Source organism: Arctopsyche grandis, chromosome 12 (genome assembly GCF_051622035.1).
Source record: "Arctopsyche grandis isolate Sample6627 chromosome 12, ASM5162203v2, whole genome shotgun sequence".
In the NCBI taxonomy this organism is placed as follows: Eukaryota; Metazoa; Arthropoda; class Insecta; order Trichoptera; family Hydropsychidae; genus Arctopsyche; species Arctopsyche grandis.
Window position 1 is genome coordinate 29,894,902 of NC_135366.1, and position 26,229 is coordinate 29,921,130.

Genomic DNA, 26,229 nt, shown 5'->3' on the forward strand with positions numbered 1-26,229 from the left:
CTCATTTCATGTAATTGTCAAAATTTGACGGTCAGTGTATATTATTTTTATAAAAAAATATTGAGTCTATCAATATGCAGCTACATATACTTTTCAAAATCGGTTGATAAAATATATAATAATACATTCAAAACAAAACTTTACCTGCCTAGACTGAATTTTACTATTTTTAATCATTAAGACCTACCAAATTTGTTATATAGTACTACATATGTACATATTTACATCACGTTAATCTAATTAAGGACCGTAGATTACAAAATATTCTGTAATTATAGTATAGGGCAACATATACGTATATTGGGCATAGGTATTTGTATGCAAATGTGTACATACATATGTAGATCTGTAATAAAATTTTAGGTATACGCTATTTATCACGAGTAGGTACACATATCCAGTGTATAATAACAATTACACATGACATAAATGAAGGTCAACTTGTAGTGATATGTTATTAAACATGTGATTATGCTCGTTCCATTTGCACCGAGCAATTGATTCATACTCTGAAGTCTGATGTACGATTTAAAAAAAAAACACTCATAAAATTTTTAGTGCATTTTTCTGTATCACTTCCTTGTATCACTACAGTGCGTACTTTTTTATTTATAATATTCGTAAGGTCACACGATCAATTAAAATTTTAAACTGTATTACCTCATAAAAAAAAAACAATTTATTCAATTTCATTAGCATTAAAATAAAATCACATACTTCTTTTTACACCTTCATACATAATATAATGTAACATTTATATTCTTGTTTACCAAAATCGTTCATGAAATTCATTTTTTTTTTCGTAAAAGAAGGTTATGGTTAATTTATGTAGTTTTCAAATATTTCAATTATTTTTCAACACCATCGTACACACCTATTTTCAATTTTCTATTTACAAAACCTGCTCTACTTCAATTAAATATACATAAAGAGAGAGTTTCATGAACTGTAATAAGAAAAATCTGGTTTTTTAAATAAATGAAAGTGCAATTTTACATATTTCTATCCATAAAATTTTAATCAAAATAATGCCAAAACTTTTAAAGCAAGTTTTCTCAAATGATTGATTTGTATTAACTTTCATTATACAATTTTAGCTATTTAAAAAACCTTACATTTAATGGGTCAATATCTTTACCATATTTTGTAAATAACTTGATCATTTGCTGGTTATTGTCTTTTTATTAAACAGAAAAAGACTGCTGACTATTCACTATTACGTTCATTTATCAACTTTCAAAGATTCTATTTTATCGATTAATATAAATACACAAGTCTCGCTAAACAGTTTGGTTTCTAATAAAATATTACATGATTGAAGAAGTGATGACAAACGATTTTTTAACTTAAGCAATCGTCCGATACATTAAAAATCGTACTTGAAAAACAATATGAATTCTCAGAACCCTAAATACGTAATATGAATCTAATACGTAAATGTGCATCGATTTTCGCAATCGAATCGTTTAAATAAAATGATTATGCATTTTCCATAAAAACATTGACATCATATTACATTCTTACGTATTATATATACCTAAACAATATAAAATCCATAATATAATACAATGAGTGACGTCATTTGTTGTGAGACCTTGTCCTATAGAAGGTCTTGAATCTTGATTTATCAAATCAAGCCAATTTGCCTGATTTGATGCGTGAAAAACTGCGACCTTTAAATATTCAGATTATTCATTTAATAATCTAATGTGTATTTTGCTGATAAAAATACAATTTTTCAAGGCGTTCTTCTACACCAGAGTGTGTCACGACTGTTGGGTCAACGAACACTTCTCTCGAGTATTATTTATTATTATATATATATATTTTTTTTTTTTATTTAAACAACAACATTAAACAATTCAAACGCCGAACAAATTAAATTTAACCACTTACAATTAAATAACAAAATCCTTAATGCTTTAATCGAAACGTTTACTACATAACATGCAATAATTATACTGCATCACAATTTTACATGCAGACATTGCAAGTTTTTTAATACATAGTTATGCAACATATAATTAACGTCAAATATTATGTGTATGCATTCGTATGCACATTCAATGTTTATCAATCTTATGCACGTTATCAATCAAATGTAACAAAAATAAATTTGACCCGTTTCTCAATAGATAAATATGTATAACTATTATGAAATATTAACGCTGTTAACTTTCAAACTCAATTTTCAGAATTAAAAATTTCGAAAAATACACATGTTTTTAGTTTTACTTGTACTTTTAAGATATTATTTAAATGCCAAAAGAGCACGACCTAAATTCCCTTAAAGAAGTATATTAAAAAGACTTAAAACTATGTAGATTTTACTGTGGTATATTTTAATCACATAAAAATAATATTTGTAATTATATACGTTGCAGGCGAATTATGAAAGCGATTGTTGTAGACGTCGTGACATTGGCCCTTATGATATTATTACATGTTCAAATAACGAAAAAAATACGCAACAACATTCAAAATAATAAAAAACCACTACAGAACAAAACAACACGATATAATTTCACAATATGTAATTATGAAACGAAGCATCTGACTTTAATTATTGGGCAAAACTACTCACTACGTACAAAATTATTAATTGCATATCAATACATTTAATAAGTGCATGACAATTTTTTTTCGATTGACATAAACAACGTGTTGTGCATTTTATAACAAAACAACACGATATAATTTGACAATATGTAATTATGAAACGAAGCATCTGACTAATTATTGGGCAAAACTACTCAATACGTACAAAATTATTAATTGCATATCAATACATTTAATAAGTGCATGACAATTTTTTTTCGATTGACATAAACAACGTGTTGTGCATTTTATAACAAAACAACACGATATAATTTGACAATATGTAATTATGAAACGAAGCATCTGACTAATTATTGGGCAAAACTACTCACTACGTACAAAATTATTAATTGCATATCAATACATTTAATAAGTGCATGACAATTTTTTTTCGATTGACATAAACAACGTGTTGTGCATTTTTTATACATGTATAAAAAATAAATATATATATATATATATATATATATATATATATATATATATATATATATATATATATATATATGTATATATACAATGATAAAAACTAATAAAAAACCTTGTAAAAAGGTCATATTCCCTGTTTATTTAAATAACAGTGACCTTGCCCATGCTCCAATTATTTCATTACAAGGAATAATTCAAATAAATATTAAAATAGTATAATTTCTAACGATAACCTATCAAGACTTATCGGCTATCTATATATGTGTGTGTGTGTGTTTGAAGCGTTATTCGGTCGACTTTAAACCGGAAAAAACTTAAATTATTGATAATATAGGTATAATATAAACACAAAATCGTGCACGTTTTCCAAGGAATGTATATTACACCACTGAAAATGTCATAAATGAAAACAGTCGTTTTATCAGCTGTGTAACTGTGATTGGTAAACGTCAATGGTACAATATTTATATGAACATATCTCTCGTAGAGTTTATCTAAACCTTTGAGCGACGCATTCAATCAAAACAATCTCTCCCATTTTTTAGCCTATTTACGTATCGTTGTCTATAAAAGTTTTGTGATCTGATTTTGAACCACTTCCACTCCTTAGATCGCTTTGATATTTTACTGACATACGGGGTTAGCTAACATTGAAGTAAGCTAATGTCTCTGACGTGAATCTAGAGGAGTTTAGTTATAAATGAATTCATTAAAAATCACACCGGATTTTTGTGTTAGATTGAAGCGATGACAGCTAGCTATCCAAACGTGGCTTTCTACCACCCCGTCACAACTAAATTAACCTTCCCTCGCCGAATTGGGTATGCAAGTGCCCCAATTTTTACGTTTTTCGTAATAACTATGTGGTTTTCAAAGCTATACACCCTATATTTCTTGTATTCCTATAATTAACTACAACAAATTTATTTTAATAGATTTTGTATGATTTAGAAAAGGGGTACATCGTAAAAAAATACATTTCTACGTTCCAAAGTATGATTTAAAGGCGGTAGCGATAAGTCATGTTTTTGACTGTTCATGCTTGCATATTATTGTTGATCGATGAATCAATGCAAGAGAAAGAGACAGCTATATTTTCGTAAGCTAATGTTTTCGTCAATTTTGGCGCGTGGCTATTGAGTCACGCAGTCGCCTGTTGGCCTTACCTATGTGCGTTTGCGTGTTGATGCTTGTCGTTATTTTTTAATACAAAAACAGTCAAAAACATGCTATAGGACTAAATTTTTTGTTATTTTGATGTATAAAATGATTAATAAGATATATATTGAACCCATTTGTATTGAGAAAAGCTGTATTTTGATTAAAAAATACTGGGGTCTTACTCGACCCCGGTTCGATCTCGACGCTACGTCCTATATAAAAAAACTTGTTGATTATCCATAGATGTCTCTATTTTATTCTATTTACTGCTATATTTGGAAAACGTTAGTACTTATATAATATATTATATGTAGAAAAAGTAATCTAACCATGTGTGTCGCCTAGGGGTAATTCCTGTCATGGCACACATGATGTTAGTATTTATGTACATATGTAATAAATAAATATGTACAATATCCTAACCGCAAAATCGCTAGAAAGTTAAATTGATCTCTGCTTATTCTTGACCTACTGAAATCATGCAAAATGATAGCGAATAAATTTTGTCCGATATTGTATATTGATAAAGACGTTTATCTGCTTTCAAGGTAAAGCACATTTAAAAATATGCAAAAATAGAAATGATCACTGAAAGTTGCTTCACTGTAAATAATTCAAACGCATGTTTGTTCATTATTCGGAATCCATTATAGTTTTATCGCAATTTAAATCGCATTCCGAAAAAAATAAAGTAAAAAAATATATATAGTATATATTAATATATAAACAATTTCTTAGGAAAAGGTCATTCGATTTGCATTTACATACATACATACGTATAGCAATATAAAATTTTATACTTCTCAAAGACAGGAAATATACGCTAGGAAATCATACGAAACGTGTTAAATGAGAGTTTTCTCTTTAACGACTATTTTATTCAAATAATAAATTTACACGTAAGTACCTACATCTTTACTATTGACAAAATATGCACAATGATAATAAACAAACCTAAGAATTTCAGAAATATCTAACACATTAAGTGGGTAAAATTTTTAATTTAAAAATTAAAATTAGAGAAACGTTACGCGAACCTTGATTCGATAAATGTACATAATTCAGCGGTGCATAACCTTTTCATTCTCACCATATCTGCATATGTATATGCGCTTATTTTTAATAACACGACATTTAAAAATGACTACTATTTCATATACATGTGTGTTCACAAAATATGTGTTTATGTATTAGTAGCGGTAAATGGGTGCTACTTTAGTATGCGGTCTACCTTAACATACAATCTACCTTTGAATCGCAGTCGACTATTTTATTTTATTTGTATCGTAGCATCGAAATGTTTATTACAATTATTTTTTTTTCCTGCTGTCCCATAATGTTGTCGAAGCATTTCTATCAAAATATCGTCAGCAGATACATATCTCTTAACCAAATATTAAATGAGTAGGGCCAACCTAAACTTAGCCTAACCTATCCTGACCCTTAAATAAATAGGTGTTGGCTGCTAAGATATGTTTTTTTTGTGAAAATATTGATGAAGAAGATATCTTAGCAGCCAACAGCTATTTGTTTAAGGATAAGGATAGGTTAGGTTAAGTTAATGTTGGCTAATTAGGTTGTTAGGGTCTGTATTATTCAGTCTCAGTGTCACACGCGAGAACTGAGACAGTGAGACCGCATATTAAAGTAAAAACGTGAAGATATATCTCATACTAAAGTAGATATGTAAAGGAAGACCGCATACTACTTTAGTAGCACCAGTAAATGTATACTCCAACTAGTCGATTGTGTAATGTATAGTATATACTAAAAGTATGCACATGCGGAAACGCTTGAATTAAATGTATTCACCCCAGCTATATGAACTTTAAAATTAATGATAATAAATAGTTTTTATAAGAGTTATCTCTTAACCTTGAGTTATTAATATATGCATTGCAAAAGCTATGCATATATTAATAACTGTTTAAGATATACAAACAATTTTTAATTTGTATGAAACGTGTTGTAAAAAAAATTAGTGAGATTAGTGATTAAGAAAGAATTAGAAACAAACATTCAGACAATATAAAAACATTACTATTGTGTGTGAACTTTGCTTGCAAAAAGAAGGCAGCCAAAAAAGAGATTAGTGATTGAGGCAATGTGTGTTTATACAAAAAATGCGTTTTAGCAAATGGTTTTACTATAATTAACTAGTGAAGTGAATTCATTTTTGCGTAAAATTTTATAAAACAAACCAAAATAATTGTCTCAGCACTTCCGCCTAAACCGAAAACTCAAAGATCAAGTGCACCAAGTATCATACCATTTCTTCCGTAGTTTATAGGTCACTTATATTTATCTAGAACCGTCTCGATAAACAATTTAAATAAGATTGACATAGATTGACGGATTTAAGCGATGGATTTTTAGCTTCTTATCAACTTTAAAATGAACCCAAGACCTGCAACCTATCATTATAAATATGATGCATATATGTATATAATCGTGACTGTGTGTACTGTTACGAAATCGTATCATATCATCACATAAACTAATAATTTATTTTTATCGTACCTTATATGTATGTATGTTGAACTTCATTTTCTTCTTTAATCTTTTATATTGTTACGTATACTAAAAAGAGCCGCCGAGTAATTGCGATCGGATTAGGCCGGGTAGCGTCCTGAGAGACCGTGTGACCGGTGTAAGTGGTTTTAAGGATTAGCGACAGGCTAAGTGCATGTAGGCCAAACAATGGCGACCGAGTTGGCTAGTATTGTTCCTTTCTCAGAATTGACCTGTACCGTGGGAGCGAATGTCGTGGGAAGACATTTCCGTACGTAACTATAACAATAGGTAAACAAATTAGACGTCGAAGATGTCCTGAGAGATTTATCCCTTATAAGGCGATACTTAGGCGATATCATGTCATTCTGGACTGAGCACTGCCAGTGCGTGTATCTCCTTAATCATCAATGAATGCTGTGAAACGACTGTTGGCCTTTTACTTGGATCCTCCACCCACCCCTACGCAACAATATTTTTGAAACTGGCGATTATTCAACATACTCTTTAAAACAAAAACACTTATTTTCTAATGAAAAAACAAATGCATATAAATGTTTAAAAAAAAAATTCTGATACTATTTTCAAACACACATATTTATTTTTATCACAAATTTAAGATTTAAGAGTTTCGATTAAAATCTAACTATTTACAAGTACAGATAAAAAGCTCCAACTATTTACATATGTACTTGATTGTTACTTTAATAAGCGACTTAGTTTGTTTTTTCTAAATATAATTTAAAAATGAACATGCAGGTGTGTTATAATTTTTCTAGACTTGTAGAAAGTCACCTGGCGGTCATTAAACATCGATCATCTTGGCGCATATAATTACGTATGTATATTAATATTGCACTGATTAATTCAAAGTAAACGTGTCGCATTTAAATTATGTGTATTGCATTGCAGAATTAATCGCTCGTGTTAATTAAAATAAATCGCACCTCATCGATTAATCAAAAGTGCATGCCATTGAATAATTACAAAAGAGTTCAAAGAATAGTTTTTCAACGATAAAAAATCGGCGAGGAAACAAAACTGTATTCACACCATTCAATAACAGTAATTAAGATTCATCGATAAACATCAATCAGGTCAATTCAACATATTATTATTTCGAATCAAAACTAAATCACAATATAATAAAACCTTCTTGAAAATCAGTTCAAAAAGTTCACGAACGACATAGTTTCTTATCTACGTATCATACACATGTCCATATGTTGTTATTAAATACTATTATATATTAATCGCATTATAAGCTTTCGAAGCATGTGCGCAAAGAGAAGGTCGCCCCATTAATTGAACTGTTGCATATGAGCTTCAAAAGGGCTTGAATTAATCGCTCGACAAACTGTAGCTCATAAATATGTATTTAAAAGAGACTTTTGACCTACGTTTCTTGATTCAAATCAACAATATGGAGTAGGGCTTTTGAATTGAAAATAGCATGACCTCTTTTTGACAGTGTTTGGCTATTTTTGTTCGGCCTTGGGATTAGTCAATAGTCGCGTGTGATGCAATGGAAGATGTGCAAAAGCCCGCGTACCACCGGTTGCGAAACGCTCACTCGTTCACTGTTTCTCGCACTTTATGGTGGCTTTACTATAATTCCTTTTCTGTGATTATTATCGTTGCATAATTTTTAAGTAAATATCTCGTTTTAAACGGATTGAATTATCACGTCGTAATTTATACATATATAATTTATACGACTTTTATTTATGACTAGGCAGTTGGGCCGTCGCACGGCGGCTGGTGTTCGAACATTTCATTATTTATGAAAATTTAATCCGTTTTTAAAATCGCCACTAACCTAATATATGATTTTGAAAGAGACTTTATATATTTATTTATTTAAAGTATGGACCATTGTAGCATTACAGGAATTCCTAATGCGCCACAATGGTCAAAAATATAACAGAAAAGAAACAAAATAATAACTAAAGAAATTAGACATGACAAAAACAAAACATATGTAGGATATTAATATAAAATGATTATAATTATGTATAATGAGGTGGCTCATGCCGAACAGTTGGTATTATGCACTGTATGTATTAATGTTAAGGTTGGTACTCCCGAACCTGGTCCGGGGGCGACCCGGTCGCGCCTTGACGCGACCGGGTGCGTATGCGCATCAAGTATTGTTCTCAAATAAACGTATAATATTGAATTGAGATTGCTTTTACTTGTCTCTCTCTACTGCAATCATCCCTACTACCCAGCGGACTTCCTATACATATATAGACAAACAACACATTTAACACAATCATAAAAATAACAATGTTACGTACGTAAGCGAATAGATTCCCAGAGACTGTGTGACCGTTCAAGGATTATCTGTTAACGGATTAACTAAGTGCATACCGTGCGACCGGGATAATTGGTTTCAAGGACTCTAAGTGCATATAGGCTAAACAATGACCGTTATTAATCCCTTCGCAGAACTGACCCATACCGTGGGAAGACATATCCGAATACGTGACTATACAATAGGTAAACAGATTAGATGTCCTGAGAGATCTACCCTTTATAAGGCGGTACGTAGGCGATATCAGGTCATTCTGGACTGAGCACTGCCAGTGCGTGTATCTCCTTAATCATCAATAAATGCTGTGAAACGACTTTGGCCTTTTACTTGGATCCTCCACCCACCCCTACGCAACAATAATAATTACAAATTATAAAAGAAAAACAAAGAAGGGAATGTCTTATAAAAGAAAAAGAGAAAGAAAAATTAATATAAGCAAATGTATATATGCAGACAAAAATACATTTATATATGTATAATCATAAAAACAATAGCAGTTAACGTAAAAATATCAAATATAAAATATAACATAAGGAATGCCTTGCACCTACAGCCAGTTCCAATAAATAAGAACCAACTGCAAATACAAAACATCTCTGTGAGGTCCAAATGGAAGTGAGTAAATCATAATTCCACTCATAAATTATGAAAGCAATGATGAACGCAGACTACCAGACAAACAATGAACTTACAACGTTTAACTCTATAAATTTAACCCAATCTTAAATAAATAGGGCCAACGCTTACTTAACCTAACCTACCCTAACCCTTAGGGCCGGGCCGCACCGTGCGACTTGATTAAGGGCGACCAGACCAATGCATGCAGGTAGATGGGACATGCCACACCCATCAACTTGTTTGTCGCACACATTTCCATACATTTTTTCATGTCGCGCAACTAGTCGGCCGACAAAGTTGCACGGTGCGGCCCGGCCCTTAAATAATAACTAGAGCTAGGACCGGAAGCGTGCTTTTTCCAGGAAACAGGGCATTTTGGGTCTATTTTCCAGAAAATAGAGCAAACTACAAAGCTAGAGTGCAAAAAAAAGGTTCATCATAAAAATGAACAATAAACAAAGAACGGCACGCTTCCGGTCCTACCTCTAATAAAAACAAGCCCTAACAATCTAATCTTAAATTAATAAAAACCAACCCTGAAAATATAACTGGTTATGATTTCAGTGAAACGTCAGTGAAAATATATTTTCACTTGAAATATAATTTCATTGTGAAACATACATACACAAACGTATCAAAGCACAATCATCGGCTATTTTATATTATGTACATGTCACAGTGAAATTATAACAGCAGTGAAATCTTAATTTCACTGACGTTTCAGTTAAATCATACCGAGTTACATTTTCACTGGGTATTGTTCAGTAAAATCATACCCAATCACATTTTCACTGGGTATAGTTCAGAGGAATCATAACCAGTTACATTTTCACTGACCCCTATTAGTGAAATTATAATTTTTGACTGTTGGATGATAGTGCGTGGCCGACACGAATCGCGCCACCCTACCCTGCTCTTCTCCATCCCCACTACGATGCTGAAATCGCGCTCACACGCCATCCCCGCAACCCCGTTCCTGTCCATTCCCACTCTCCTCATGGTCCACTATCTATTTCGATTCGGCTTTTTTTGATGCCACTGGTTGCGGAAGCAAGTAAATACATCATAATATCTTATTTATTTAAGGTTAGGTTAGGTTAGGTTAGGTTGTGGTTGGTTTTATTATTTAAAGTTAGGTTAGGGTTGGTTTTATTTATTTAATATTAGGTTGTTAGGGGTAATTGGACTATTCGTCACATTGTGGTGGTCACAAAGACAATTTTTGCCATGAAAATCACGAACACACAATATTTGGCACTCAAGTTCTCGTTAGTATGGTAGTTATCGTTAGTATGATAGACTTTTCGGCTGCCAGATGATCCGTTATAGAGATTTTAGTGATTTTGTGACGAGTACTTTGTGATCAGTAATCACCGAACCGTTGTTAGGGTTGTTAGTACGTTTTAATTCGAATTCGTACGTTGTAATTCGTAATAACAAATTCACTGACATTGAGATTGAATTTTTAATTATATTGTTATATCCGTACTCACTGCTTGAGTCAGTTAAATTATAATCTCATTAGAAAAAAATTATAATTTCACTGATAATATCAGTTTCACCGTCACATTTACATATATTAATATATTATATATTTAAAACAACTTCAATATATTGTTTTTAGTCAATAGACATCGATCTAGTTGTAATGCATTATAAAAATGCATCATAATTAGACATGTGCTAGAAAAAATGTATAAATTTTGATAAAAATCGAGTTGCTTGACCTTTCACTGGTCTAGAAAGTCTGATGTCAAAGTCAATAGCAATATGTCTGTTACATCAGCATAGTCGCTGCTATAATTGATATATTATGTAAATTTTTAAACCAATAAACTTCGCCAGCATTCAATCGAGTAAAATGTCTTAAATTTATTTCAGAAATGAAAACTGTTCTGCAAGGCTTATCAGGAAAATTCAAATCGGGAGAATTGACGGCAATCATGGGTCCATCAGGAGCTGGAAAGTCTTCCTTGCTTAACATTCTGACTGGTTTTCAGTAAGTTATAAAATTATTCGTTCAAAACAACCTTGTTTTCAATCTGATACAATATGTAAAATGCATTATGAATATGTTTATATATGTATATACATAAATTAAACAATGATTTCATGGAACAACTTTTTCAAATGTATGCTAATTTTAATCAATACTGCGAATTCGAGTTTTAAAATATCAAATTGGAGTACGAATCGAATACGTAGAATTTCTACATTTTCCGTTTTTGCATGGAAACTAAGAATTTCAATGTTAACCGTTAGCAGACTATCTGGTTCAATTATAGCAACCATGTCAAGATTAACCTCATCTCAGAATGCATAGAAGACATATTTATATATCAGTAATACAGCTGATCTTGAAACGAAACATTGTTTGATCGTTTTATGATACGGCGAGAAAACAAACTTGTTGAAAACAATATGAAAATTTATGTTTTAAAAGACAATCATCACAGCAATCAAATTTTATAAGAAATCTATTACACTCAATTGTTGTAACCAGTCATACACGCAATAGTCGATCATATGGACATATGTCAAAGAAGATTTTATGCCTCTCTTGTCTACCATTGTATCTTTCAAACGACAAGACATTTAATAATATGTTTATGTGGAAGGCAATAATAAACATAATACAAAGTAAACGCTTACTAACTTCTGAATGGAAATTTTGGAATGGTTTAGTTTAATTCATTCTACAAAAAATTGCATTAATATAGGTAATTGCTTTAATTCATTATACACAAAATTACATTGAAGTCTTTGCAAAATGTTCCCCCAACTCGATTTCAAACTATCCAGAAGTTGTTAGATTCGAATTCAGCAAATTGTTTAAAAAAGGGACGGCCAATATTCAACAATGTATGAGAATCATTATGTATCTCAAAAAATAGCTCTGTTTAGTTTGTTTTTATTTAGTTACATTCTAAATAATGTGTTGATTTTCAAGATACCAATTGTGTAACTATTTTCATCTCATATTGAAAAATTAAATTTGATTCATATACATATGCAGAATCATTTCCAATAGCAACATAAAAAACACATACATTTTTTGTCCATTGAATATTTTGTAACTAAACTTGATTCGAAAGTGAAATACATACATACGTTATTTGTTACATCATTTTAAATATGTAATTGTAATAAATTTAGCACAAGGTAAAGGTGAGCGAGAAGATACAGCGTTGTCTAACTTTGCCTCTTCTCTTAAAGTATTTTGTTCATTGATTGTAAAATTATATTCTTCCGTATTTAATTTAAAGTTTACGACGTAATTAATTAATTAAGTTGATTACTTCAAAACGTGGCATCAAACATATTTATGTTGTAAGCAAAAAAATAATAGTACATCTACACAATGATAAACGTTGATTTGACACGATAATTGATTAATCACTATTTTAATTGGCTTCTTAGAACAACCGGTGCGTCTGGTAAAATATGTAACAAAGATTGTACTCAGAGGAAAACTAATCAATACAAAAAAGAATCGTGCTACATATTACAAAATGATCAATTGAATCCACTCTTCACCGTGCTTGAAATAATGATGATGGCGTCAGATCTCAAGCTCGGCAACAGTTTGTCAATGCTGGCCAAGCAAATGGTGGTATGTATTGATTTATGGTTCGCTTATGTACGATTATAATCTTTTTATTGTTGGTTTGTAACATTGCAGATAGATGACGTGTTAGAAACTTTGGGATTGACGAGTACAAAGGACACTAGGTGTGGGAAATTGTCAGGTGGACAAAAAAAGAGACTTTCTATAGCTTTAGAACTAATCGATAATCCACCTGTGATGTTTTTAGATGAACCAACCACGTAAGTATTTTATGGAAAAATAATTGTATAGGAATTACATATTAAAGCTCACAATTTACTAATTTGTATATACATATGTATGATTGCCATCTACATATGTATATGAAAATATGATTGGATTATTATTTAAATTATGATGAATATTTTATTATAAGTGGTTTTTAACAAAATTCAAAATTTTTAAATGTGCTTGGAATATTAAATTTTCCATAGATTTCAAAATGTGCAGGAAATAGGAAATGTTTTACATTCATTACCTGACCTCTTCGGTTAATCAACAATCTACTGCATAATATTCTGAAAACACTTTTATCATTAAAATCGTCTGGTAATACATATTTACATATTGCTTAAGTCAAAAATATCAAAATATAATAAAAAATATCGATTTTTTATTCTTGGGTGACGCTGGGAATTTTTTTTATGTATATTTCTATTTATGTTTAAAACTTTCCCAGGATCATTGATATCTATTTTATTATATAATATTATATGCTTAGCTTTAAATATAAATTAAAAAAGCAAACATATAAATTTTGTATACTATATATAGATGGAGTATTATTCGAATAGTAATAATTATGTATAATTATAATAATAACACATTCTTAAATAGTATGCTTGGGGGACGCTGGGTATATATAAAATCTATTAATTGATGATATCTACTAAAAATATATATCTACTAAAAATTATATATATCTACTAAAATTATATATCTACTAAATATATATCTACTAAAATTATATTAGCCATATCTACTAAAAATTATAGGGAAATTTATACATAAAGAATCTATTCATTTATACACACATGTACAAAGATACATATAATGTGTTAGGTTTAAACTGAAGTATGATAACTAAAATCCCATATTAATATACAAATACACTTTAAATTGTATTAATACATATTTAATTCAGTTGATGTATACACTCACTAATGATTTTTTTCACTACGATTTTAAAGCAAATTTAATAATATTCGATTAATATTTTTTTATACTTTTAATTAAATGATATTTATGATAATGACCTACATATGTTGTGTAATGATATTTGATGATTTTTATATTACAATCAAAGATCTTGAAGATAATAATATAGTTTTTCATTATCAATAATGACTACAATTAAAAATACATTTTAAATAATCTCCAAATTACACCAAAGTAAAAATTCACGGAATCAAAAATAATTAAATTCAACTTCACCATTAACTATTATGCACCTCAAAAGTTAATAGTACAATATTCATAATAGCAGCATGTTTTAATACACCAACTTACTAAAGACATAAGATTGTGTATTTATACCTTAAAATTTTAAGATAAATCTAAATATTTCATATGGAATGGTCTAAATAACAAATTTTCATGAATTGACATACTAAGTTTGATTATTATATCATTTCCAGTGGTCTGGATAGTTCTGCATCATACCAATGCATATCAGTATTGAAAGAACTCGCTCGAGGTGGACGAACCATTGTTTGCACAATTCATCAACCGTCAGCAACGTTATACGAGATGTTCGATCATGTATATACATTAGCTGAAGGAATGTGTGTATACCAAGGAGCCAGCACGAATACTGTAGATTACTTAAAATCATTCGGCCTAGAATGTCCCAAATACCACAATCCAGCCGACTACAGTAACTATAAACTATATGAGGGCAATTTAAGTAAGAATCGTTTGCATATATTAATAACGAAAGATGATGCTTTGGAATGCAACATAGTCAGGAACGTGTTTGTAATTCTATCAGAAAGCCTCAGATGTTGTTTTTCAGAAACATTTTATTCATCATGTCAATCGTCAATTTGGACAATTGAAAATATGATCAAAAAATGACAGAACAGATGCAAAATTTTTAATTAAAAGTATTAAAACATTCTTGTCTTGATCTGGGGGCATCTCACTTTCGGTACAGTGATTACTGGTCACAAAGTCACTAAAATCTCTATAACGGAACATCTGGCAGCCGAAAAGTCCATCATACTAACTATAACGAGTGCCAAATATTGGGTATGCGCGATTTTAATGGCAAAAATTGTATTTGTGACCACCGCAATGTGACTAATAATCCAATTACCTTCACTTTCATACCCTTTCTTAAAAGACAATATATGCAGTGCGATGATAATGTTCACCAAACTGTCGCAGAAGAATTAGCCGCAGAGTTCTTCATGGAAGTAACCGTCAAGTTTGTCTTTAGATTTCAAAAATTCTAAGATGCTAATGCAGATTATGTTTAAATATAGTTTCATTGTATATAAACAAGAATTTTGAGTTGCAATGAATTTTAGTCAGTTTATGAAAAAACGGTTCTTACTTAAGAATGACCCTCATTTATCGAAATAGACACATGTTTGGCTTATATTTGAATTACTTCATGTTTTATTTTTTCATTACAGTGCTGGAAATAGCCAATTGCGAATACGGAAACTTCAACACACAACTGGCGAGCATGTCGTCGGATACCAGATGGAGAACGGACACCCGGCTAATACAATACAACGCACCACCTCCTGACAATAAAGTCGACATAACAAACAACAACAGTCTGTTTGATTCGTGCAAAGCTACGGTTTTGATCTCTCCTCCGAGCGAATTCACCAGATTTTGGGTGCTCTTTAATCGGTGTATCATTCAACAGTACCGTGACTGGGTGAGTGTTGCTGACGTACTCAAATAATCCTCAATGTCTTTATGTGATGGGAGAAATACGACGTTTCAGACAGTAACACATTTGAAAGTGGCATTACACTGTTTCACCGGAGTCATGCTCGGATTATTGTTTGTCAACGCAGGCTCCGACGGTGCCAAAGTCATCAGCAACGTTGGATTTCTGCTGGTCGCTCTAGTTTATTTGACGTATACTTCGATGATGCCGGCTGTATTGAGATGTTAGTGTTTTATTCAAATTATAATTTACATTTGTATGTACATGTATTAAAGTGTCAGTTTAATTTATTTTGTATTGTTTTCAGTTCCTCAAGAAATATTGATATTAAAAAAGGAAAATTTTAACAATTGGTATAAATTAAGGACATATTATGCAGCTGTTATATTGTGCAATACACCTACTCAGGTACACTGAATTATATTTAATTATTTTAATACGAAATCTTGACTCAAAAATATCATTATTATTTCAAAACTAGTGTTATACCCGATGAAATATCATCGCATGGGTTGTGGCATATTAAGTTATTAAGAGGGCTGGACAGCAGCGCCTTGTCCATACAAACGTACTATACTTCTCCCGACCTCAATTATGGCACTAGAGAAATTATTTTTTAATATGCTATGGATATCCACCATTGGGGTGCATCTATCGTTTTATTTTTTTGATTAATTATTTTTTATATGAGCTAGGAGCCGCCAAACATCTATAAAATCGCCTCTTTTTTACACCCACGAAAAGTGTCTAGCGTGGCTATTCAACGGTCAATTTAAAAAAAATACGCCGATAGATGCACAGAAAATATCTTTCTCATACCGATGATGAAATTTTTTTAAAAATTGGTCCAGTTTTGGAGGAGAAAATAGTAGAATACGAAACCTCGATTTTGTCAATTTAAAACACGTTTTATCTGGTCGAAGCGGAACTGTCGCATTCACTCAATATATATATATCGAAGAAAGGAACGGTAACAAAATTAAGGTTTCGGGTGTACAGCCCTCTTAAATAAATAAAAAATTAAAATAAATGTTTCAGTGCTGTGTTCGATCCACACGTTCGTATTTTTTTAAATACATTTTAAATGTATTTAATTTAATATTTATATTTAATATGGAAAAAAGGTAAAATCCACCTACCTATCTACATATAAACAATAGAAAAGTCAATTAATCAATTAATTAATTTAATAAATTTTCAATAGATGGCGCTAAATGCTCAGAGACTTAACGCCGTCTATTAGCCTAGAGTAAACATTGATAGCAAAGAGTAAATAAAGAAGTTTTTTTCTTTCGATATTATATTCGTACATTTTGTTGACAGTGTCTTAGATACACAGACACACAGACAGAATAGCGATATTATATATTTCAAAATTAGTTTTGATTCAAAATTTAAAATATGAACATACATTTAGATATACACCTTTAAAATTGTATTATTTACTAGTTATAAATAAAAGTAGGACCAGAAGCGTGCTTTTTCCAGGAAACAGGGCGTTTTGGGTCTCTTTTCCAGAAAACGGCAAACTACAAAGCTAGAGATCATTAAAAAATGGTTCATCATAAAAATGAACAAAGCACGGCGAACAATGAACAATGAACGGCGCAATGTTGGTCCGCTCTTTAGTTATACAACTTACTTTTTTTATATCCTCTCCCATATTTCTAGTTATTCAAAGACTTTTAAATTTTATTTTGTACTTAAATTTTTTGTCTTTAATTTATAATTTTATAATCGTTTCGAAACTCATTCAAATCATTATTAATATTTTTAATAACTAATATCTGCACCTTTTTTTAAAATAAATAAATGAAATTTACCGTTAAAAATTTCTACAGACCTTCCTTATTAATGTCAATTTAGAAATAGAGAACATATTAAATTAACAGAATACAAAATGACCCTTGAAAGATATTAAACATTGACAATAAGGGCGAAATCACACAGCGTGGGATGTGGGACGTGGTTTTTTTTAGATAGTTTTAAAAAAATAGAAAAACAGTGGCATACGTGATACCATATCTGGTACAAACGAAACATTTGAACTGTTTAGTTGAAATGTGTAATAGTGTTTATCCTTGCTTGACAGTTATATATACCAAAACGACTATACGTATGCCATAGTTTTACTTTATATTTAATATGTACTATCTAAAAAAAACACGTCCCATATCCCAGGCTGTGATTTCGCCCTAAATTAAATTGCTAGCTTTTTCAATGTATGGTTAGTAATATTTATAGTAATTTAGAAACAAATATTATATTAGTAAACAATCATTATATTGTGTTTTTTTGTCATTTATTGTCTATATAATAAATAAGTGTGTAATAGTACAGTCGGTGTCGGATAATACAGGTTTTTCATTCCAAATTAACCCTTTTTCATTTCAAATTAAACCTTTTTCATTTCAAATTGACCCGTTTTCAATGTCAATTTGAAATGAAAAAGGTTTAATTTGAAATGAAGATTCAATTTGGAATGAAAAAGGGTCAATTTGGAATGAAAAACCTGTATAACTTATTATTAAGGAGTCGCGGACAAATTAAATACAAGCCTTAACCATACATTTCAAGATATTTTTTTATAATAATTTCAATACTTTATACATATGTACATATGTACATATGTACATATGTAGTTGCTTACAAATAGTACATATTAAATTAAAGAAAATACACTTTGACATATTAACAAAACCGTAAAATATATTTTTGACTTCCAGTTGATATTTGCAACGATATTCTGCAGCACTTCATATTTCATATCAGACCAACCGAATGAAATGTTCAGATTCTTCATGTTCTTGGGTGTCTGCATGTTAGTCACGTTGATAGCTGAATCCATCGGACACCTCATCGGAACACTTGCCGACGCCGTGGTAACTAAATATATCATCTAAATTTTAAAATCATTCACTCAATCATAACTCCTTGTAAACATCATTGAATTAAATTTCAGAATGGAACATTTTGCGGTGCAATACTGACGTGTGCACTTTTAGTGTACGGGGGATACCTGGTGCTGTTTTCACACATGTCTGTAGTGATGAGGGCTGTTTCGTACTTTTCGTTTTTTAGATATAGTCTCGAAGCACTGATGCAATCTATATACGGATACAATAGACCAAATTTAAACTGTAATAAAGAAGAATTATATTGCCATTTAAGGTAGATTTAAACATAATATATGTACATAAAAACTGTGTCTAAATAATTGACTAATCATAATAATATTCTTTCAGATATCCATCAAAGATTTTGAAAGAACTGAGTATGGATCAAAGTGATTATTGGAGAAATATGATTATTTTGTTTTCTGGCCTTTTGATGATAAGAATAGTTGCCTTTTATTCATTAAGACGAAATTTGAGAAAATGATGAATTATTAGAGTTGTATAGACTTATCATAATTGAATTGTGAATTCAGTCAAGATGCATATATGTAAATTCTGATCCAATGCATTTATAATATATGATATTGACTTTTTATGTACCAATATATCGAAATTATTTAAACGGCAATGGGTTATGATTATGGTTTGCACTTCTACATTGCACACTGAATATTTGGATGATTGATTGTTATTCTAAACAAATATGTACTGCAGAGGGAAATGTTAATTATGATTTTATTTTTATGTATCCATTTTCTGTTAAGAATTTTATAAATAAAAATCTCATAACATGACAATAAATTACTAAAATACATATGTTTCAACTTGATCTCTCGAGATTGTATAGCGTTTAATAATGTATATAGAATAATATAAAGTTCATATACATACATTTATATATTGTAGAAAAATTAAATATATATATATATATATATATATATATAATATATATATATATATATATATATATATATATATATATATATATATATATATATATATATATATATATATATATATATATATATATACATAAATATAATCTAAATTAAATTATATGTAGAATTCAAGTTCTTTGAAATGTTACTATATGATTTTGTTTTATACGTCTATCATATTAATTTATTTTACTATTTTCATTTTTAATAATTATGTACTTTACTTTAATATCAATCGTAGCATTTTATTTATTAGTTCTGTGATTATTGTTTTAAGCATTGACAAGTCCAATACAAAAGTTCCCAAAGGACGACTTATATTTATAATATAATAATTACATTATGTATGATTTGAAATCATTGAATAGTTCATTCATATTTGATTTTATAAACTGATAGTTTTAAAAGTGTATATAAAATTAAATCAAATTTTACACTAAAATTAGATTTGTAAAATGATTTAAAAAAAATAATGTTTGATTTTATTATTTGATTGTATTGAAATAAATAATTAAATCACAAAAACAAGCTATTTTAATTAATCGTCTACAAAAAAACCACATGAATTATGAAAATAACATCCGCTTGGAAACACAAAGAGCACTATAATTTCAAGGTTGTACATTTATGCTTATGAACCTAATTTAATTGCAAATATTGAATAATTTCTGATAAATTAGATCATAAATCAAATTTATTTTGCTTGAAATTCACATGGACGTCCTTCAATTCTGTTTTTGCAATATCTAAATATGATAAAAACTCTCATATTCTAATGCACATTTTAATAGCTACAAAATTTTATGGTAAATTAAATCACATACTGTCCATATGATTATCCTGAACTTTATTCACATTGTCCCAAAAAAAAAAAATAACGAAGAAAAAAATAATAAACAAAATTGGCAATTTCCTTACATTCTGATCATACAATGTGATTAATAACCATTTTAATCAAAGATTTAAAAGCCCATTGTATAGACAAGAATCGTATGTATATAAATAATCAAACATATCCGCTGGAAAAGGCAATTTTATTAACGACTACCTTAACTCTGAGCACTTAACCTGTGCACGACTTCAATTTTTATGTAATGAAAACACTGCAGTTGATTTTTTGCACTCATTACTGCTCATTCTGGCCAAAACAATAGATCATTTTCACTGATTTGACACTCTAGTTAGTGTGTGTAGTTATTCTCTTGACTGTGTAACAGAAAAACTCAAAAAATAATAAACAATAAACAAGACATCTCTTTTCAGTATCTATGAAATTTTGAGCGTAGATAACCATGATGTCATGGCAGCAGCTCGACTTACTTTCTAATTATCTCTCGTCTCCTGTACACTCGATTCTCTTTAAATGCCTTTCGACTTGTCACCGTATTATATATTGTTGTCATCAAATGTTCTATGACATGTTTTTTGGTGCCTTTGTTCTAGCGGTAATGTAAGATCTCAGTAAAATCAATTACACTTTCAACTGAATTGACTCTCATTTTCAGAATCACTTTGATTGTTTGACAAATGTTCTACATATAGCAAGTACTATTTATATAATACATATAGAAATTGTAACGTTTTTATAAGTATAATAATGATACTGAAATTGATACATAAATACACACATACCCAAGATTCTTGGGAACAACATTGTATAATTTGAATAAAGAAAATTAGATGGTCGATAATTAAATTTATTAAAATACACAAAGATGATTGATAATGTTTTTAAACAATTGAAAAAGCTACCCAGGCGATTGCTCATTAGATAATAAGCATTTCGTGTGATTTAAATATGTGTTAAATGCGTTAATATAATGAATATATGTATTCACAAGCAATTCAATGTAAAATTTGACGTAAAGATGTATACATTTACACGTCCGGTTTTCTTTTTCTAGTGGATTTTTCTGCACCAATCATATACCCTATAAATATGCATGATGGTTTGAAACATCAGTTTTTGATGAATTATTTCCTTAAAATGGCAATATATGTACATAGAACATAACTATAATTTTTTACTAAAAATGCAAAAAAATAGATTTGATTATTTTTTAAATTTCAATTGAATAAAAACACTGCTGAGATGAATTTGTGTCTGAAAACGTGATGAACTATGTAATATTTCCATCTTTCAAAGTTATTTTACACATATGTTTTTGCTTAAAAAAGCAACGAATTCTTAACAACTTACGAATCCATTTTCTATATTTTTATACCTGAACACACAAAACCTACAAATTATGGAAAATTAAATTTGCCGAAATTCTGAAAGGCCTTGTGTAGGTTATTGGAACTACTTTCAATAATATTTTATTCGTTCATTACTAAATCTCAAATCCACCGCTAAGTGCTGTACCTTTTTTTGTTGTTCAAAGAAAAATACGCCTATTCTCGAAGACAGTGTGGATACATATACACATTTATTTTGATCTTTCATAGAAATTTGAAATTCATAATTGTTAGTTTTGAGAACAAAAACATGAATTAACCATCCCTCACCGAAGTGTGCAAGTGCCCCAATTTTTACGTTTTTCGTAATAACTATATGTTTTTCAAAGCCTATATTTCTCGTATTCCTAGAATGAACTACAAGAAATTTATTTTAATAGATTTTGTATGATTTAGAAAAGGGATACATCGTAAAAAATGCATCTATACATTTCTACGTTCCAAAGTATGATTCAAAGGCGGTAGCGATAAGTCATGTTTTCGTTCGCTTGCATATTCTTGTTGATCGATGAATCAATGCGAGAGAAAGAGACAGCTATATTATTTTAGTCGCTTTTGGCGCGTGGCTATTGAGTCATGCAGTCGCCTGTTGGCCTTACCTATGTACGTTTGCATGTCGATGTTTGTCGTTATTTTTTAATAAAAAAATAGTCAAAAACATGCTATAGGACTAAAACTTTTTTATATTGATGTATAAAATGATTAATAAGATATATATTGAACGCATTTATATTGAGAAAAGCTGCATTTTGATTAAAAAATACTTGGGTCTTACTCGACCTGGTTTGGGACACTCGTTCGATCTCGACGCCCCGTCCTTCAAAGGTTAAAGAAAACCTTAAAAAGCCGGTTTTCGGTTTCGGTTTAAACCGACTTGGAAGCCCTAACATATGTACGTCAATATTTAAAATAATCAATTCAACATAATCAAACATAATCAAAATAATCAATTCAACGCTTTTTAATATACATACATACATACATGTGTAGTATAATGAAAAATACGTTTTAATCAAAGCCATCTCATATCGAGGGTCCGAAACGTGTTAAAAGCAGACGATAATCACACAGTAGGTCTTATCAAGGCAATTATCTGAACATGCTTCGATGTGGAAACACACATTCGTTCACGTACACGTACACGTACACACATCTGACCACTTACCATTGGGTACTCCTCCTAGTAATTTTCCATTTTCCGTTCCCATTCGAGAGACTATGCGTGTCTGTTGCATAAAAACAGATAAATAAAACGCCCATCGTAAATTGAGCCATCCACAAATTTCAAAATAATAATTGATTTCGTCTCTAATAATGGAGATTCCACGTGTCGATAAAAAGCATTGTGGACACGACGATTATGTTGTTTTCGTAAAATTAAATATTACGTACAGGAAAGTGTTTTTATTTTCTTTCGTAACACGGCCTTGACTACGTAGGAAGTAAACGTGACGAAATGTCCACTTTTTTCTATTTATTATTTGGAAAGCGTTTTTACTTTTGGTTCACATGTGTGACGTGTTTGTGTTGTAAATAAAGACTGGATTGTACTAAAAATACTTATTAAAGTAAAACAAACGTAATACAGAGTGTTTCAACAGCGGTCTAATACACATACATATATGTACATAAATCATTGCAATCATTTTCATACTAGAAAACAGTCAATTTTACTTAATTAGGATTTCTTTCTCATAATTCAAATATGTATGTAGTATTTTGTGCGAAAATGTTGAAAAATGTTTCAATTAAAAAAATGAACATTTTCTTTATAATTATTTATTTGAAAATCATCAAATTTAATTTATGTATTTTTTGTAACAAACTACGGCTATTTTTACATACCTCTTCTTATTCAAAAATAATGTCTAAACTAATTAATTTTAAGGCAAATTATTTTTGCGTCATCAATAAAAATAATAATCGTCATGTAATTTATTAGTTGAATTAATTAAAAATATATTCTATTTCATTTTTCACTTGAATTTGAATGAAAATTGAATATACTATTACAGCAAATCTACATTAAATAGCACGTATATATGTATATATGTACATATGTATGCATGTAAAATCACTACAGTGACCATATTTTTTTGTATAAAATAAAGGACATAATATAGAGAATCATTATATATCATAAAAAATGCTTTATAAGTTTATAACATCTAATATATGTATAATTTCAAAAGAGACTTTGTATGTTTGTGTGGTTCGTAAAATCTGTGACGTCATCGAATAAATGAATTTTCAAATAAATTTAAATAAAATAAAACTATTCATATAAATTTAATGAAATGTTTACTATTATTTTAGCCATATTTAAGCGGTTTATATTACAAATGCCGAGCGAAGCCGGGTAAAACCACTAGTTTATTATAAAATAGTAGCATACACAATTTAGATTTTAAATTTATTTGTTACACATTATTGAAATTTAAAAGACGTTTACATAGACATTGAATTGGTTCGTTTAGATAAAAATATATTGAGATAGAAAACCGATATTTATAAACGTGATAAATGAAAAAAATAGCGAAATAAAATGAAAATAATACCATCACAGAAAAAAAGTATATTTTTGACTTTAAAAATTCACTAGATAATCAATTATAAGTATTTTAAAGCATTGAAAAGCTACAATCAATAGGAAAAACATCTGACTATTGATTTCAATACTCACTTTTGGCATAGCAATACTAGATTTTTAGTTAAAATCTGTAAAAACTAAAAAAGACTGTAAAAATTGCTCATTTTTACTTACCTCTTATTAATTATGAATGCTCATATCTCATAAACAAAAAGAATCAAATAAAAATCATTTTCATAATCGAATTAAATGGGTCAAATTTATTAAAGATTAATTGATTTCCGCTCTAGTAATTTTTTTTTTGTTACTCAGTGTAATCAATACAGATTTGATAAAATTTATGAATTGCATCTTTAAATATTTTGACGTTAATATTTTTAGCGGTAGTTGATATTGCAAAATAAAGGACAATTTTAGAATATAAATAAATCTAGAACAGAGCAGTGAGATAAAGAACTGTCCTCTTAATTTATTTATTTATTTAAATTGACACACATACAGAATAATATATAAACAAGAAAGCAGTATAGTGAGACAAAAAAATAATAAATACAAATAAAAATATAATATTCCATGTACAGTGAGCACCACATTAATATGCCCAATCTTATACAATCTGTCTTAATCCCAATCTAATAATCTTTGACCCAATCTTATATGAACTCTTTTAATATGTCCTCTTAGTATATACACATTTGATAGATTTGAGACTAAATAAAAACTTCTGAGCTATTTTAATGGTCCACGCAACCAATGGCACGAGATTTAAGATGAAATGGTTTAAAAGTAAAAATATACTTGCCTGAATTATATTTCATTCATTGTAAATTTCGGATGTACGATTTGAATAAAAATTAAATAAATGAAATTAATTCGTGAGTTATATTCAAATGTTTTCATCCACACATTGAAAATGTCTCTTTTTATACAAACAAAGACATCATAATTAGCAACTTCCCGTCATTTTTGACGGCCATTTACACCACGGTGCGTATCAGGAAAAGATCGTTAATTTTTTGCCACAATCCCACTGCACTCTTTCAGTGCCCACAACTAATCATTTATTACTGTATTTTTTTTTGCTACGGAATCGTATCTATAGTAGTAAAGTGATGATGATTTGCGTTATGAAATTGAAAAATTGTAGACGTTTAGAGTCGTGTCGCAATTTCTCTTCCTCTTTATCGAAATAGGAAGTGATTAGGGGGACATTTATGTAATGCGATAATATGCGGCACTGGGAAATTCTACCACATCTTCTTCCCTCATTATCGTCGTATGAGTAGTGGCACGTGCATAAGAAAATCAAAAAAATAAATAAATCAAACAAAGTACAGAGTCATTAAGGCCGCAAGCATTGTGTGTCGGTGCTAAATTCAATTGCATCGACCAAATTGCAAACGTGTGCATCTCGTTG

General features: G+C 29.8%; 2 protein-coding genes across 2 annotated transcripts in view; one reads left to right on the forward strand and one right to left on the reverse strand.

The window, feature by feature from the left end:
• The window catches only part of LOC143919541 (ATP-binding cassette sub-family G member 1), a 38,893-nt gene extending 19,041 nt beyond the window's left edge, over positions 1-19,852 (forward strand). The window contains exons 3-12 of the mRNA XM_077441907.1: positions 11,516-11,633; positions 13,055-13,247; positions 13,317-13,462; positions 14,879-15,117; positions 15,881-16,134; positions 16,204-16,372; positions 16,457-16,557; positions 18,876-19,031; positions 19,112-19,320; positions 19,395-19,852. Of these exons, the coding sequence (XP_077298033.1) occupies positions 11,516-11,633; positions 13,055-13,247; positions 13,317-13,462; positions 14,879-15,117; positions 15,881-16,134; positions 16,204-16,372; positions 16,457-16,557; positions 18,876-19,031; positions 19,112-19,320; positions 19,395-19,530 (1,721 nt within the window). The 3' untranslated portion in view covers positions 19,531-19,852. The remainder of the gene's footprint in view (positions 1-11,515; positions 11,634-13,054; positions 13,248-13,316; positions 13,463-14,878; positions 15,118-15,880; positions 16,135-16,203; positions 16,373-16,456; positions 16,558-18,875; positions 19,032-19,111; positions 19,321-19,394) is intronic.
• LOC143919699 (uncharacterized) overlaps positions 1-26,229 on the reverse strand; it is a 492,686-nt gene that overhangs the window by 54,288 nt on the left and 412,169 nt on the right. The gene's annotated exons all lie outside the window — the stretch shown is intronic.